The sequence below is a fragment of the Nelumbo lutea genome, chromosome 6, assembly GCF_056320005.1.
Source record: "Nelumbo lutea isolate HS-2025 chromosome 6, American lotus-T2T, whole genome shotgun sequence".
Classification (NCBI taxonomy): Eukaryota; Viridiplantae; Streptophyta; class Magnoliopsida; order Proteales; family Nelumbonaceae; genus Nelumbo; species Nelumbo lutea.
The window spans coordinates 33,575,960-33,592,732 of NC_142689.1; the positions used below are offsets into that span (position 1 = coordinate 33,575,960).

The window sequence follows — 16,773 nt, forward strand, 5'->3', positions numbered from 1 at the left end:
TACCCGATTCTGTTATGGAGTACGAGGTTAGGAACTTTGATGTATAACCCCACACTTCTTAAAGTATGACACAAGATCGCTCTCAAAATATTCCTTAGCATTATCTAATCGGAATATCTTGATGCAGGTATCAAATTGGGTAAGCACTAATTTATGGAATTGTTTTACATGTTTGGGTACTTCAGCATGGGAACAATAATATAAAGCTAGGTGTAATGAGAAAAATCATCAATAAACAAAATAAAATATTTATAACCACCCATGCAAAGTAAATGGTATGGCCCCCACACATATCAGAGTGAACAATATGAAAAGGAATTGTATATCTTTTATTATTTGCAGAATAAGAGTTTCTACAATGCTTTGACAACTCACATGACTCACAATGTAGACTTGACAACTTAGTTTCTTTAAACAAAGCTGGAAACAAAAGGCTCAACGAAGAAAAAGAAATATGACCCAAATGATAATGATATAACATAATATTAATGATTGACTCTGACATAACATAATAAGGAAGTTGAAGAGCTTTAATTCAGCCCTCCTTAGTAAGTGGGTTTGGAGGTTTTCGTTTGTAAGGAATGCTTGGTGGAGATCCCTTATAGCTGGTAAATATGGGGTGGACTGGGGAAACTGGAGATCTAGGGATCCTCCTCCAAGTTGGGGCAACTCCCTTTGGAAAGGCTCATGAAGAATTTCTCTACTTTCTTGGAAGGGATTTCAGTCAAGATTGGTAAAGGGGATATAACTAAATTTTGGAAGGACCCTTGGTGCTTGGATGGTCCACTTGCTGATTCCTTTCCTCTCCTTTTCCAGTGTGCTTCTAACCAAGATTCCTCAGTTGCTGAGAGTTTTTGTTCTTCTGGAAGAGATTATGGAGCCGATGGATCTTCTTCAGAAGCAGAAGATAGACCTGTTCTTGGAAGACAAATGGTGTTGTAAATGGAACCCAGATGGTGAATTTTCTATCAAATCCCTAGCTTCCAAATTGTGCAGCTTGGGCCCCACTGATTTTCTAGCTACTCAAATTTGGAATCCTACAAGTCCATCAAGATCCAATTTTCTGGTGTGGATAGTGGCCCTTGACAAATGCCTTTCCAGATCTAATCTTGAGAGGCGGGGCATTCAAATAATGGATCTTTCTTGTAGTCTTTGTGGGTTTCTTCCAGAAGCTACAGATCATTTGTGTCTTCACTGTCCGATCTCCTCTCAGGTGTGGGAGCACTTTCTCAAATCCATGGACATCAGTTGGGTTATGCCTAGGTCGGTCAAGGGGCTACTCTGCTGCTGGAAAGTAAAAGTCTCAAGTAAGAAGGAAAAATTAGTGTGGAGGACCACCCCTGCAGTAGTTTTGTAGTCCATTTGGACTGAAAGGAACAATAGGATTTTCTGTAATAGAGTTAAAAGTTCTGAAGATATAGTGCAAAGAGCAATGGGCAAGCTGATCTCTTGGGTCTCTGTTACTGAGGAGTTCAGAAATCTGAATTTGCCTTTTTTTATTTCGGTCTCACTCCTGTTGGAGCTTGTAACTTTGTTGTTCTTAGACTGCCTTCCTGGGTCCGAGTTCTGTTTGTATGTTCTTTTGTTTTGAATAAAGTTACCTTACCTTTTCCAAAAAAAAAAAAAAAAACTGACACATTTGAACCAAAAACTGCTCTCGGAGGTGATACTTGACTTTGTCTAGGCATGTCCAGCAAGTGTATCCTATTCGCCTCATGGCCACTCCCAATCATTTTTTAAGAGTTCATGCCTTGAAAAACACAGTAAGAAGGGAAAAAGGTCACATTGCAATTCAAAGATTTTGTCAAATTACTAATTGAAAGTGAATTAGTGTTTAATTTAGGAACATGAGGGACTAAGGATAAGGTGAGGGTTCTGAAGCTCTGATTTTTCCTTTACCAGAGATTAGAGCAAGAGAGCCATCAACAAGGGAGATTTTTTCTCGACTAGATAAAAACTGGTAAGTAGAAACTATATGGTACATGTTTTGGAATGGTAGAATACTGATATGTTTCGTTCTATTGCCAATGGTCGTATTTATACAGTAAGCTGCTGCAATAAATAGAAAGAAAGAAAAATAGAAAAGAAAAGAAAACAGAAAGAAGAAAAAATAGAAAGAAGAGAAAATAGAAAGTACAAAAATAGAAAGAAAAAACTTTCTAAATCAATCCTTCCACAATCCTAGGAATATATATAATTCTGTTTTCAGATCTGAACCAGTAACCCCACGTTTTCCAACACTCTCCCTCAAGCTGGTGAACAGAGATCCTCCATTCCCAGCTTGGCTACAATTCTCCGAAAGTCTGTACTATTGAGCCCTTTAGTAAGTACATCGGCCAGTTGTCATTTTGTAGACACATAGGGAGTGCAAATCAATTTGCTGTCCAGTTTCTCTTTTATAAAGTGTCGGTCAATTTCGATGTGCTTCGTCCTGTCATGTTGAAAAGGATTGTGAGCAATATTGATGGCTGACTTGTTGTCACAATATAGTTTCATAGGCTCTTCTCGTGGAATCTTCACGTCTTCTAAAATTATCTTCAACCAGAGTAATTCACACACTCCTTATGCCATAGCCTTGAATTCTGCCTCTGCACTTGACCGAGCCACTACATTTTGCTTCTTACTCCTCCAAGTGACTAAGTTTCCTCCTAAGAAGGTACAGTAACCAGAAGTGGACCGTCTATCGACTAGAGATCCTGCATAATCGGCATCTGTATATGCTTCAAGAGCCAGTCCTCCATTTCTTCTGAATAAAATTCCTTTTCTTGGATTGGCTTTCAAATAGTGCAGAATTCGATGAGCAGCCTGTAGATGAACTTCTTTAGGATTATGCATAAACTGACTTATTACACTTACAACATATGCAATATCCGGTCGTGTATGTGCAAGATAAATGAGTTTTCCAACTAGTCTTTGGAACATCTCCTTGTCTACACTTGCATTCTCGTTGGCTTCTCCAAGTTTATGATTGGGATCTATAGGCGTGGAAGCTGGTTTACATGCCATATTTCCTGTTTCTCTCAAAAGATCAGCAACATACTTTTGTTGAGAGATAAAGATGCCTTGTTTAGAATGTGCAACTTCAATTCCGAGAAAATACTTTAGTCTCCCCAAGTCTTTTATCTCAAATTCTCTGGCAAGGTAGTTTTTCAATGCTTCCTTCTCCTTTTTATCATTCCCAGTAACGATTATATCATCCACATAGACTAATAGTGCAGTAACTCCCCCTGAGGCAGTGTGTTTGATAAACAATGTGTGGTCACCTTGACTTTGCTTGTAACCTGTACTCAGCATTACCTTCGTAAACCTTCCAAACCATGTTCTCGGAGATTGTTTGAGACCGTATAGTGCTTTCTTCAACCAACAAACTTTGTTCCCTTTAATGCCTTCTCCAAAACCCGATGGAATGTCCATGTATATCTCCTCTTCTAGATCACCATGGAGAAACACATTTTTTACATCAAACTGTTGCAAATCTCAATTATAGTTAGCAACCAACGACGGTAACACCCTTAGTGTATTCATTTTAGCTACTGGGGCAAAAGTCTCCTGATAATCTACCCCATAAGTCTTTGTATATCCCTTGGCTACCAGGCGTGCTTTGTACCTTTCTAATGACCCATTAGATTTGTACTTAATTGTGAACACCCATTTACAACCTACCGTCTTTTTGTTTCTTGATAGATCCACAACTTCCCATGTGTTGTTCTTTTCTAATGCCTCCATTTCCACTCTCATGGCTTTTCTCCACTCCTTATTAGAAAGTGCCTTAGCTAGAGTATTAGTAATTGGAATGGTGTTAAGGCTGGCTAGAGAACTTTTATGGGATTTAGAGAATCTTTGGAATGATACATATTTGGCTAAAGGGTACAATGGGCGTTTGGTACATTCTCTGGTTCCTTTTCTCAGTGCAATAGGTAGGTCATACTCATACTCAGATTGTGAAGGTGTAGGTTCAGGATCTGGATTAGAGTTGAATCTTGGACTTGCACAGGTTGAGGATCTGGATTTTTCCTCCTAGAGTAAACCTGCATATATCTCACATTATCATGCACATCATTCGTGGGGTTAACAGTGTCCGAATTTGGTTCAATGGTCAGGTTGTTTGACTCTTGTTGAGACTCGGGAATGTGGAGCTTAGAGGAATGTGACTCAGAGGGATGTGATTCTTGACGATTGAATGTCTATGAGGAGGGTAATACATCTAGGGAGAGTAGATCCGAGGCCTTATCTTCCATTAATGAGGGCTCCCCCTGAAGATAAGGTTGAGTGAAAAAAGATTTTCCTTCCTCAAATGTGACATCGATGGAGGTGTAGAATTTTTTGGTGGCTAGATGATAACATTTATAACCTTTTTGAGTTGGGGAATATCCCAAGAAGACACACCTGATTGCTCGTGGGTCTAATTTTCCCATATTATGGACATGAACAAAGGCAGTGCAACCGAAAATTCTTGGTGTGAGATTATTTGAGGCTCGAATATCAGGGTAAAATTGAGAAAGGACTTGTATTGGGCTTCGGTTGTCAAGAACTTTAGATGGTAGTCTATTTATGGTGTAGGCAGCAGTAAAGACAGCTTCCCCCTAATATTGTTTTGGCACCTGATTTTGAAAGAGAAAGGCTCGGGTGGTTTGCAAAAGATGGCCATTTTTTCTCTCAGCTACCCCATTCTGTTGGGGAGTGTTAACACAGGAGGATTCATGCACAATGCCTTCTTTCTGAAAAAATGGGGACAAATTCTGATTAAAATAATCTGTAGCATTATCAGATCGAAACCTTTTAATTCTCACACCAAACTGAGTTTGGACCATGTTATGAAAGTTGGGAAGAATCGTACCCACATCAGATTTAGACTTAATAAGAAAAATCCATGTGACCCTAGTGCAATCATCAATAAAGGTGACGAACCATCTGGAACCAGTAATGTTGGGAATTTGAGAAGGGCCCCATATATCCGAATGAATCAAATAAAAAGGAGTTGAAGATCTTTTATTGCTGATTGGGAAAGAAACCCTTTTGTGCTTAGCAAGTTCACAAACATCACAATGAAATGTTTCAACATCAATTCCTTTAAACAAGGAAGGAAGCATTGTTTTTAAAATAGGAAATGAAGGATGACCAAAACGGAAATGATGATGCCAAATTAAATCTTTATTGGAGGTAGATAAGAATGACTCGTGTGTAACATGCATAACTGTGTGAGATGATTTGCTGGTTGCTTCAAGGTAGTAGAGTCCATCTCTTTCGTTAGCAAGTCCAATCTTCTTCCCCGAAACCTGGTCCTAAAATACACAGTAAGAAGGGAAGAACACAACATTGCAGTTCACATCCTGGGTGAGTTTATGTATAGAGATAAGGCTAGTGGATAACTTAGGAAAACATTTTTAAGTAATAGGGATGGAGTAATTTGAATATTCCCAATCCTTGCCATTGTGGTGAAAGAACCATCAACAACAGAATTTTTTCTATTAATAGGACAGGGTGTATAGGTGAGAAAATGTAGTGAAGAGGGTGTCATGTGGTCAGTAGCTCCAGGATCAAGAATCCATGGAAAAACACTAGCCGAGGCATGTAATCCTAGAGATAAAGACTCACCTGAGAGAGCAAGAGAGGTAGAATCACTTCCTGGTTTCAAGGATTTCAGGAAGCACCTTAGCCTTTCAATTTCTTCATCATTAAATGGTCCCTGACTTGAGTGTTCTTGTTGCGGGGTTGTGGAGACATTATGGGCCTGTTGAACTCCTTTTGAAACTCCTCGATTTCCCCATTCCTTGCTGGATGTGGGAGGTTTCCAATGAAGTTTCCAGCACCGATCTTTCGTGTGTCTGGGCTTCTTGCAATAGGTGCACCAGAGGTTATCGTTAGAGTCACGGGTGGTTGTGTCACGAGCCAGATTGTTCAAACCCTTTGAACCACTGTAACTTCCTCCCCTTGCCACCATGGCTGAGCCTTCGGGATCTTTAGGCTCAAGCATGATTCCACGACGACTTTCCTTAGCTCTGACAAGGGATATGACTTCATTCAATGGAGGCACTTCTTCTTTGCCAAGAATTTGTATTCGGACCTGATCAAATTCAGCATTCAGTATGGCCAAAAAATCATACACCCTATCTCTTTCAATAAAATTCTTCAAGATCACAGCATCATCTGTGCACTTTGTCTCAAGAACCTGATAATGATCAAGCTCATGCCATAAATTTTGCAGCAGATTTGCATACTCTATAACACTCCTGCTCCCTTGTTTGGCCGCCACAGTTTTCACTTTGACCTCATAGACACGAGTAGCATCATGGGCTTTGGAATAGGTTTGTCGGACAACATCCCAAATAGCCTTTGCAGAGGGAAGAAACATACAAGTATCACTGATCTCGGGTGTCATTGAACTCCACAACCATGACATAATCATGAGTCCTCTTCATCCCAAGCATCAAAATTTGGCTTGCCCAACCTTGGTCCTGTTCCAAGGAGGTGACTAATTTTTCCTTTTCCCTTCAAATAGGTACGCACTAGTTGTAACCACTTCAAGTAATTCTGGCCATTCAGTCTATATGTTGCCTGAATATTCTGCAAATCACCAGTGTGAGGATGAGAATTTGTTGCTCCTTCATCGCTTTGGACGGGAGCACTTGTTGCAGTCATGTCGGACATTGTTAATGGAGGAAAAATAAGGCCAACAGGAAAGGAGAATAAAGGAACACTTCTGGTTACAGATCAACACTGAAGGCCAGAAGAGAACAACACAAAAAACTGGCAATGAAGGCCGGAAAAATCTCAAGGTTGACAAATCTAGAGCTCTGATACCATGTTTTGGAATGGTAGAATACTGATATGTTTCATTCTATTGCCAATGGGCGTATTTATACAGTAAGCTGGTGCAATAAGTAGAAAGAAAGAAAAATAGAAAGAAAAGAAAACGGAAAGAAGAAAAAATAGAAAGAAGAGAAAATAGAAAGTACAAAAATAGAAAGAAAGAAATAGAAAGAAAAAACTTTATAAATCAATCCTTCCACAATCCTAGGAATATATACAATTCTATTTTCAGATCTGAACCAGTAACCCCACGTTTTCCAATAGTACACGATAGTCATATGGTTATGGGCACTAGAATCAATTATCTAAGGGATCCTACGATTACCTGAGATAGAAACATGATTCACAGTAGCACGGATACTTGAATGGGCATATGCAAATGAAGAGGGAACTATCTTTGATGAAGTAGGTGTTGTTGCAGTAGATTCTAGGTGACTAATTATTTCCTGCTCACTCTGTGAGGAGGTGGCTTCATTTGCATTTCCACCTTTCCCATTCTCATTCCTTTGTCCATTGTTTGCATTCTTGAGTTTGGCAGGTATAAGCTCTGGATGTAGCTTCCATAGGTGTCTTTAGTATGTTTAGGCTTATTGCATTATTCACAAACAACTTCTTTCTTTCCAGTGCTGACCTTCGGCTTCATCCTGACATTAGCATAGTGATCCATTTGTTGCTCTACAAATTGATCCTATCTCCTACTCTCCTCACTACTCACCATAGCATAAGCCTGAGATAAAGACACTTCATCCTTTGCCAAAACATTTTGTCTTACAATATCATACTCCGGGTTGAGTCCACAGTCTCCATCAAATCAATCTCCTACCAAAGAGATTTTAGCATGGAGAAGTAAACGACTAAGGGCTTCTCCCCCTATCTTAGATTATTCACATCATTATTCAATTTGTAAGCCTAGGTTACTTTCAGTTTTTGGGAATAGGTCTCTGTGACACTATCCTATATCTCCTTTGCAGTTTCCATCCACAAGTAGTTCTAGTTAATATGTGGCTGCATAGAATTCACTAACCAACCCACTACTTTGTAGTTCTCCTTCATCCTCCTCTCATAGGTAGGGTCATCCTCCCTCGGCTTCTTCTTGCTCTCGGTGATGTAACCCCATTTCTCTCTACTACACACATGTATCTTAATAGGTTGAGACAAGGATAAATAATTGGTCCCATCTAGCTTCATAGTGGCCACTGCCTCAAAAAGATTCTCCATTGACCCCCCATGTCCAAACCTGGAATCTGTGGGATATTTGGTTTCTCCTCTAGTTTGCTCCATTGAGTGAAATGGTAATCAAAATAAGTCTCAACTAAGCTAGATTTGCTATCTAGGCAAAAAACTACTCTTCAAACAACCAAATCTAGAGTTTCATAAGACCTACTCGAATGGAAGAAGAGGAGAAAGTTCAATCACTCCTACTAGAGGTTCTAGAACGTTGTCAAACTCAAATTGCCCTTAATGAAAACCAAAAGGCTACCCTTTGATCCCTAAGCGCTAGCTTCAAAGTGTCTCTAGGACCTGTAACTAGTTTTCTCCAGTTGTCTAGGGTTTTTGGGAAAAAACTCCAAGAACTTGCCTCGGGCTTCAATTGGGGATGAAAAACTTCACAAAATCTCTCCAAAACCCCTCCCAACTAGGCTACATAATCTGCTCCCAAATCAGCTGATCAATTCTCCATATACATTATGTATGGGCAAAGGGAGAAGAAAGAAAAGAACGTGAGAACCTGCTCTGATACCAAGTTGTAAATGACACCTGCAAGAATCTGAATTAAAAGAAAAGAAACAGGAGAAAAGAAGGAGATTGAAGTGAGAGAAGTGATGGAGGAAGAAGATGGAAGGAAAGGAAGAAGAAGAGAGAGTAGTTCAAAACCTCTTTTCTTCCTCCAATGATCTCTTTTATTCTTTTGTTGTAAAAAATAGGGATAATTACATGAGTGTCCTTAGTAGGGCATCTATCACTAAAGACAGCAATAAAAAAATAAAAAAAGAAAAAACAGGCCCATAACTAAGGCCCACTACCTACTAACACAAGTCATAAACATAACTTAAAGAAAAACAAAGAAACTAAGGCCCATTCAGCCCGTTATTTCTAAAGTAATCCTCTGAGAACTGATTTGTTAGCTCTCTAATTCAAGGTGTAAAATTGCTGTGGCAGCATGGATTGAGTGGTGTGATTGTGGAAAGAGACTGTCAACCTGTTACAGGTTGGATGGTAACGTAACACAAGAAAAGGCTCTGTAGGTGTGCAGACTGTTGGTGAGGCTGGGTAAATACCTAGGTGCTACATTGAATATCTCATTCAAATGGGCTCCTAGAAGTGCAAACATGGTGGCAGATTCTTTAACAAGAGCAGGGGTTGGGAGATAATTACTTGATTGGGGTTGTCTAGGGCTGGGGTGTATCATGTAGAAGTCTGTTTTTGTTGTTGTATTAAGGCTATGCCGAGACAAGCCTTCTTGTTCTTATAGTCCTTCCTTTTTATAGGCAGTAGGGTGTTTTCCTTCTCAATGAAATGCCGTAGTTAATTATAAAAAAAGTACTATGAAATTATCAGAAACCATATATTAGTAATAAAATGAATTTGAAGTAAACATATACTTATTTAGCAATAATACAACATGCCAACCAATTTTCCTAATAAATATATATTAATTTATGCAAACCCACTCGCCCACATTTATATTGTATTGGGGTGGATCCGTACTTGATTCAATAATAAATTAATTAATTTGGATTGCCTTGACCTGATTGGACTTAAATTTGATCTCTGACAAAAGGACAACGTTTACAGCCCCAGTGATTTAAAAGGCGCACCTAGGCGCACAGGCGAGGCGCATTTTGGGATATGCGCCTTGCCCAGGTCCTAGGCGCACCCCTTTGAAAAGGCGCACGCCTGGTGCACCTAGGCGTGCGCCTGATGCGCCTTGCACCTCAGCCCAGGCGTGCACATTTTTAAAATTTTGCGCCTATTTGCTAATGATGTTCATTCATTCATTGCAATAAATATATTCTTAAAAGGCAATAAAAGTTATAAAATCATTATTTTTATGTGAGAAATAAGAATTTCAGACCCAACATATACTTGTTCGGGCTTGCCTTGAGGGGCTTGGTACAAAGGCGACTCATAGAATCAAGAATGCAATATGTTTTACATCACATTAGCTACTTGAAGCAATGCAATTAAGGAGGAAAAGAGATTGTGGGTTTTACATGCTTGAAAATGCTTTATATGTTTGCTTTTATTTTTAAATTTTCATTTGAATATGCTTTACATGCTATGTTTATGTATTTTAATTTTAGATAATAGGTTATTTAAAACATTTATTTTAAAATTAAGTTTATATTTTTTGTTAACATTATGTTTAATATTTTTTGAATTTTCTGACTTTGGCCTCAGGCGCAAATTGGCCCTTGCGCTTTTTTTGCGCCTTGTGCTTTTAACACTGTACAGCCCTACCATGGACTAAATCCTCTTGGTGTCCATTTGTTTGAGAAGAAAACTGAAGCAAAAGGGAAAAAATATAAAAGAAGGTGAGTTTCTTCAGTTTGACTGACAAGGGAAACCAAAAGAGAAATGACAGTTGAGGCAAAACTGGTCCCACTCCTAAAAATCTCTCTCTCTCTCTCTCTCTCCTATTTTGTTTTCTTTTCTCTTGTATTTGTTATAACTAAATGTAGTGTTTGTCTTCAACTTTCTTTCCAAGTGAAGTGTTGATCCTTCATTTAATGGATTTTCCTTTTTGAACAATACAAATAGAATCTTCATTAAACATGGCTCCAAGTTTATAATTCATTACATTAATGTCGAGTTTGGAACTTCTTACTAAGCACGTAGAGAGTAAAAGATTGTCTGATTGTGTAATACTTGCACAATCATACAAGATGAGGTGGGGGTTATGCATCGAGACAGAATGGTCATTCTCCAAGCTTGTTGAAGCATTGAGAAAAAGGAGAACGATGAGAAATGGGAATGGATCATCACCAGGTTTATTCAAAAGGTGGAAGAAAGGGCGGTGGTGGAAGATGGTAGGGCGAGTTCTTCACCATTTGATGGGGATGGATGGACATAATGCATCAAAGATGGTTAATTCCACAAATCTAAGTGCACCTAAGCAAGATTGAGTGGGGGTTATGCATCAATACGAGTGTTTGTCTCATGGTGAAGAAACGTTTTTTGGGTTCTTCAGGGAATATGGCAAGTTTGGATTCGATGAATGTGGTGGTGAATGACTGTTCTTGTGGTGAAACCACAGAGGTAGTGTTGTCAGATTTAGATGCTTCAACAAGCTTGGAGAATGTCCGTAGTGCTCAACAAGGGTAAGAGGTGGAAAGAGTGAGCCTTTGTGAGTTTTCAGATTTTGAAGGAGAGTCGTGAAGTTCAGGAGATGTCTTCGAGTTGATGGTGGGCACATTAAGGGTTGCTTTGGGGCCCAAGCCCATTATTGTTCTTCCATGTTGCTTTGTTTGTTAATGGGCTTTTCTTTATGGGCCTGTAAATCCTTTTTTCATGTAGATTGATGAGCTGGCTGCCCACTTAAGGGCAGACTTGTAATTTGAGCAGTTTTAGTAAGATTAATAAAAGTTGAGAGAGGTGAAAATCGAACTCTTCTTCTTTTCTCCCTTCTTCTCCATCTTCTTCTTCTTCTTTCTCGCTGTCTTCCTCTTCCTTTTCTTTCTTTGCTTAAATCTGAAATTATTTTGCAGAATTTTATTGGACTAAATCTTATCTATGAAGTAATACAAAAGTGCATGCAGTGAACACTTGGTTCAAGTCACCAAAGTCTTTAATTGTTTGAAGGATGGTCCTCTGGTTGCAGGTCCAATCAATAAATTCAAGAGAAGTCTATAGGAAGGGTGTGAAGACGAACAACAAAGTTCAGAAAGGTACTGAGAAGATCAATTCACTTGATATTTTGAAGGAAAGATTCTAAGAGGAATTTAAGGGAGATGGCTTTGGTTTCTCAAGAAGAAGAAAATAATTTGAAGAGGGGAGAGTTGGAGAAATAGAGTGGAGGTTGTGAAAAGATTGATAAAGGCCAAGAGGAAGAGGGTGAGGTAGTTTTGGATAAAGTGAGAAAGGTAGGGAAGAAGGTTCATCAGGAAAATAATGTTGAACCATCAAGAGTTGAAGATTCCTTTTCAGCTTCTTTCAGGGCGGAGTATTTTTTAGTTTTTGGGTTTGGGTGAGTTTGAATTTTCTGGATGTGTCGAGGTCTTGTTGGGTGGCTCTTTGATGTCTTCATAGATTTGGGTTGGGGCTTGGGAGGTTCTTATTATTGGAAGGCTGGTTGGTGTTGATTTTTTATGTCTTTTTTGGTGGGTGATATCTTTATCACCCTTTCTTGTATTCTCCTCTCTTTTCTTTTTCTAATAAATTTCTGTTTTTTATTTATCTTCAAAAAAAGAAATAAAATACTTGCATGGTACTAATAAATTTTAACTATTGTACTAGCTTTAGTGTTCAAATCATAGTGCAATTTGCTTGTGATCACAGTTTGCAATTCAACTAGATTATCTCTGAGAAAGATGAAAAGAAAAAGGGACAAGTTATCTCTATTGCATTTGTACTTGAACTATTAAGTATAGAATGCCATGCATTCAACAAATTGATTTTATGTACCATAATCTATATCATCTATCTTTGTATTTGCATAATCTCTTGCTTGTATTCTACTTATTTCTTTTCTTAAAATTACACGCTTTGGTTTTTAAAGTATGTTACATTATAAATTTTTTCATTATTTGACCCTCAGATTTGATAAGTCCTCCTGTCACCTTGGTCAGGAAAAGAAGTTAGAATGGGGCAAAGGCTTGGCTCAGAAGAGGGAAGCTGAAGCTAGGCAACAGGAGTTAGAACTTGAGAAGGACAGACCATTTGCACGTACCAGGTAAATCTACAAAACCACTCATGATTGAACTGGGATTATTTGATAAACTAAGGGGACATTTGATAGCAGCTGAAGTAGCTGAACTAAAGATTTGTTTCTTTGTTTTTTATTGGATAAAATAGTCATTTAAATAAAATATTTAGGGGGTACAATAATCAACCAAACATGCCATTGAACCATTAAGGAGCTTGCTACCTACTTTAATAACTTATTCATTAAAAGACAAAACAATACATTCAGTTCAGCCACTTTATCTGTTATAAATGGCATCTGGTATGTTGAAAGAAAAATAAATGTCTCTTAAACATGCTAGCAGGGGACATTTTCTTATAAGCAGCAAAAGTTTGGTAATCACTTTATCTTCCACTTTCTTTTCTTTCTTTTCTTTCTCATCGTTGCTGCTAAGTTTTATATCCCTTCTGTGAAATTCTGGACCTTAGACTTTAAAACTTTCACAGTTCCCTGTCCTGCTCAGAATTAGCAATCATGGGTTTTTGTCCCGTATGTCCTTGGAAATGACTCATGTCTGTTGAGGCCAAACTGTTTTTCTTTGAGTAGACCCCTAGATTAACAGTTATGAAAGTCTTTTTAAAAGGGGGAGATTCCATTACTCTCGAGAGAGTGCAGTTCCATGGATTCTGACTACATTTTGTAGCTTGGTAAGGATATTCTGAGAAAGAAAGAACTTGAATGGGATGTTTATTCCCGGTACAGTATTAAAAATAAAGAAAAAATGAGATCCCCCCTTCCTTTTCATCCTCCTCATAACCCCCTCCTCTTAAGGAGGCTTACGCCCCCTTGTGTACGGGAGGCTTACGCCTCTTGCGTTCTGAATTATGCCTCACGCCTCTAGGTAGTGGAACGCCTTGCGTCACACCTCCACGTTTTAAAACACTGAGGCTAATGGCTCTATAATCATTCACAAAAGAAGGCTTACTTCTGGAACAACATAATGTGGGTATTATATATTTGTTTCAGCCATGTCCTACTGAAGAAACTGTGGACCATGATATGTATATATTTCACTAATTATTTTTTGGTAAAATAATGCTGAAAACCATTATGCTTAGAAAAGATTAGTAATTAGTAGAGGTTTGGAGATTTGGCACGGATGGGGAGCCACTGTAGAGGAAAGTGGTAGTAAGTAAATATGAAGTAAGATTTGAATGAGATTCTAGACTGGTATTTTCAACTTATGTGGTATGTCTGTGGAGGGTATCATGAAGTTTCATTCTTTCTTTGCTGGTTTTACAATATCTTTAGTGGGTATGAAATTGGAAAGGTATCATGATTTGGGCTTGCAAATTGTGTGATATTTGTCCTAGATTTTGTTGATTGAGTTATAAAGATATTATGGTGAATCAATGGTTGAAATAAGGGGTGAAAAGGTTGTGTTGTGTTGTACATTTAAGAGGCTTATTTGAGAATCTATCTTCATGCATTTGATGGTAAATGGTGGAAAGAATGTTGGGGCTGTAGAGTTGAAGTTTTGGCATGGATGCTGTTTTTGGACAGTGTTTTGACAATTGACCATATGAAATCTAAAGGTTTCTAATTGATAGAAAAAAAAAACCTAAAGGTCTGTAGATGACCAGCCTATGCTTCATAAGCTGCTAAGCTGCATGATTTTTTTTTTTTCACATGGAGAAAAAACACAAGGGAAGCAGTATACTAATAGGGCAGTAGCTAATATCTGCTCTTGGCTGATGGCACACCCTGAATTTGAAGAGATAGGTCATTGTTTGGATCTGACTTCTGGTGTACTTTACAATTTACATACTTGTTACTGATAGTGATTTGTAATTCAATTTGTATTTCACTGTTCTATTAGAAGTTGTTTTCTTTCTTGAAGGTGAAATTTATTCCTTTTCAAAAAAGGGTCATTTACAAAAACACCCCCTGTAGTTTAATGGATTTACTAAAACCTACCCTATAGTTTGTGTTTTACTAAAACAGCTCCTATAGTTTGCAACTGGTTTACTTAATCAACCTTCCATTAGATTAAAGTGGAAAGTGACAATTTTGGCCTTAGCATCCATTTGGACCAATTTAATCTACAGAAAATATAAATGGAAATGTCACTCTTGCCCCTAATTAAACATGGGCAACAACATTTTTCGATCAATTTTGTTCTCTATTTGAAGAAGGAAGACATGTTGTTGCAATTTTTTTTTGATAAATGAGAATAGTTTTATTAATTCAAATAACAACAGTGCAGTCAGCCTAGGAGGAGGCATGAGGTGTTACCACCCCCTAGGACTGAACCATAACTACTGAACATACACCAGCCTGAAGCACAATTATAAATTGGCCCAAAACAGATCTCCCCTTGACACCCCTTGCTTGGCCAGAGAATCAGCCATTGCATTTGCTGATCTGCTGACCCACTGAAACCTGACTGACATATTTCTTGTCAGCCATTTAACTTTTTTTAACAGATCCCTGTAGCCCCAACAAGCTGTTTCTGGACTTGTCAACCAGCCCACTACTACCTTGGAATCTCCTTCTACTATCAAATTATTCGCTCCAAGATGACTAGTCATCTCATTTGTTTACCTTGTACCACTGCTAGTATCTCTGCCCTTACAGAATCACCAACACCCAATGGTCCTGAAAATAAAGACATGATGCAGATTAATAACCTGGAATACATTGTTCTCTCTTCTTCTTCATTCTGCTGAAACCAAATATTGTGTGGTAGATCTGAAAATCAAAGAATAGTTTATTTTAAAAGCCCGAGTGCTAGGGGCACTTTCACAATAAAATACTATAGGCCCATGCTCTTAAACATTTTCCACTCAGTATAGGCGGTCAAATTACCTTTTTCAGACAGCAATATAAAAAATTCTTCATAGAAGGTCAATTAAGTAAATCAGTTGCAAACAGGTTTGATCCCCTGCATCCCCAATATATCTAACTTATATAATAACAAGTTTTTGATGATGGTAGGGAGGACTGTTTTGATCCTCAATGAGAGCACTTTAGCCAGAATTTTATAGATGCTTGTCACAAGACTAATAGAGGCCTATAATCTTTTGGGTGGTTGGCATCATTCTTCTTAGGTATCAAGGCCAAAAAGGTGAAAAAAAACACTTTTTGGAGATGTTGAGAGTATGCTGGTGTTTCCTGGCAATAATAGGGGCTATATTCCACTCTCAGCAGATAAGGACTTGGCAAGAAAGGGTAGGTAGCACAGGAATAGTCTCTCATACAATAATTTGGAGGGGATGGAGTTCGTGCAGGTATGTCAGTGGAGGAGATCCTTGAAGATAGAAGCAAAAAATCTCCAGTTCGAAGAGATGAGAATCAAGGGGAAGGTAAGCCCTGAAGGTAAGGGAAGCGAAAAAGGGTACAATATTGCTGGAAGGACTAGAAGTGATCGAGTGGCTAAAAAAGTTCATAGCTGGAGCCTGTTCAAAAGGTAAGCAGATAAACTGGCAGGATTTTAGTACACTAGAAGGGAGAAGATATGTGGTTGAATGTAAGAGGAATAGAAAGGGGTTCTTCATAGCTTTGGCTGAATTTTTTGGTAAGGGACAAAGGCAACTGGTGTGTGTACCAGCAGGAAAACAGAAACAAGGCTGGGGGGAAGTTGACTGGTTGCTCAAAGAGTTCTTAGCTCAAAGAGTAGCAAATGAGAAAAAAGCCTCCATAAGGGAGGAGAAGGCTTATCTAAGTAACAGCAGGATACAACAAGGGCCAGTGGTCATGGCAAAAACAAAAGGCCTTTGCAGAATGGTGTAGTAAGTTTGTGATACAAGCCAAGGAAAAGGTTAATGATTGGAGGAGGGTAGCTGACTTTTTGGCAACCAGGTTGAAGTTGAAGAGTGTTTTCATAGTAACCCCCTTCGATAACTGTAAAGCCATCCTAGGTCCATTAGAGAATGATTTGGAAATATTAGCTATCAATGTTCAGGCTGAGTTCGGATCATTCACAGTCTTCAAATGGAATCCAACATCCAACTCCAAGGATGTTTTTGTTGAAGATGGTGTGGTGGTGCGTGTAATAGGCTTGCATTGCATCTATGGAAACAAGAAATAGCAGAGCCTATAGCTGTGTTGCGTGGAGG

The 16,773-nt window shown here is 38.6% G+C and overlaps 1 protein-coding gene across 3 annotated transcripts in view; it reads left to right on the forward strand.

Annotated features, from left to right (window-relative positions):
• Nucleotides 1-16,773, forward strand: part of LOC148848444 (pre-mRNA-splicing factor of RES complex protein) — a 60,207-nt gene that overhangs the window by 21,347 nt on the left and 22,087 nt on the right. For all 3 annotated transcript variants that reach the window (XM_088951007.1, XM_088951009.1, XM_088951008.1), the window contains exon 6: nt 12,600-12,703. In XM_088951007.1, coding sequence (XP_088807133.1) covers nt 12,600-12,703 — 104 coding nt within the window. The remainder of the gene's footprint in view (nt 1-12,599; nt 12,704-16,773) is intronic.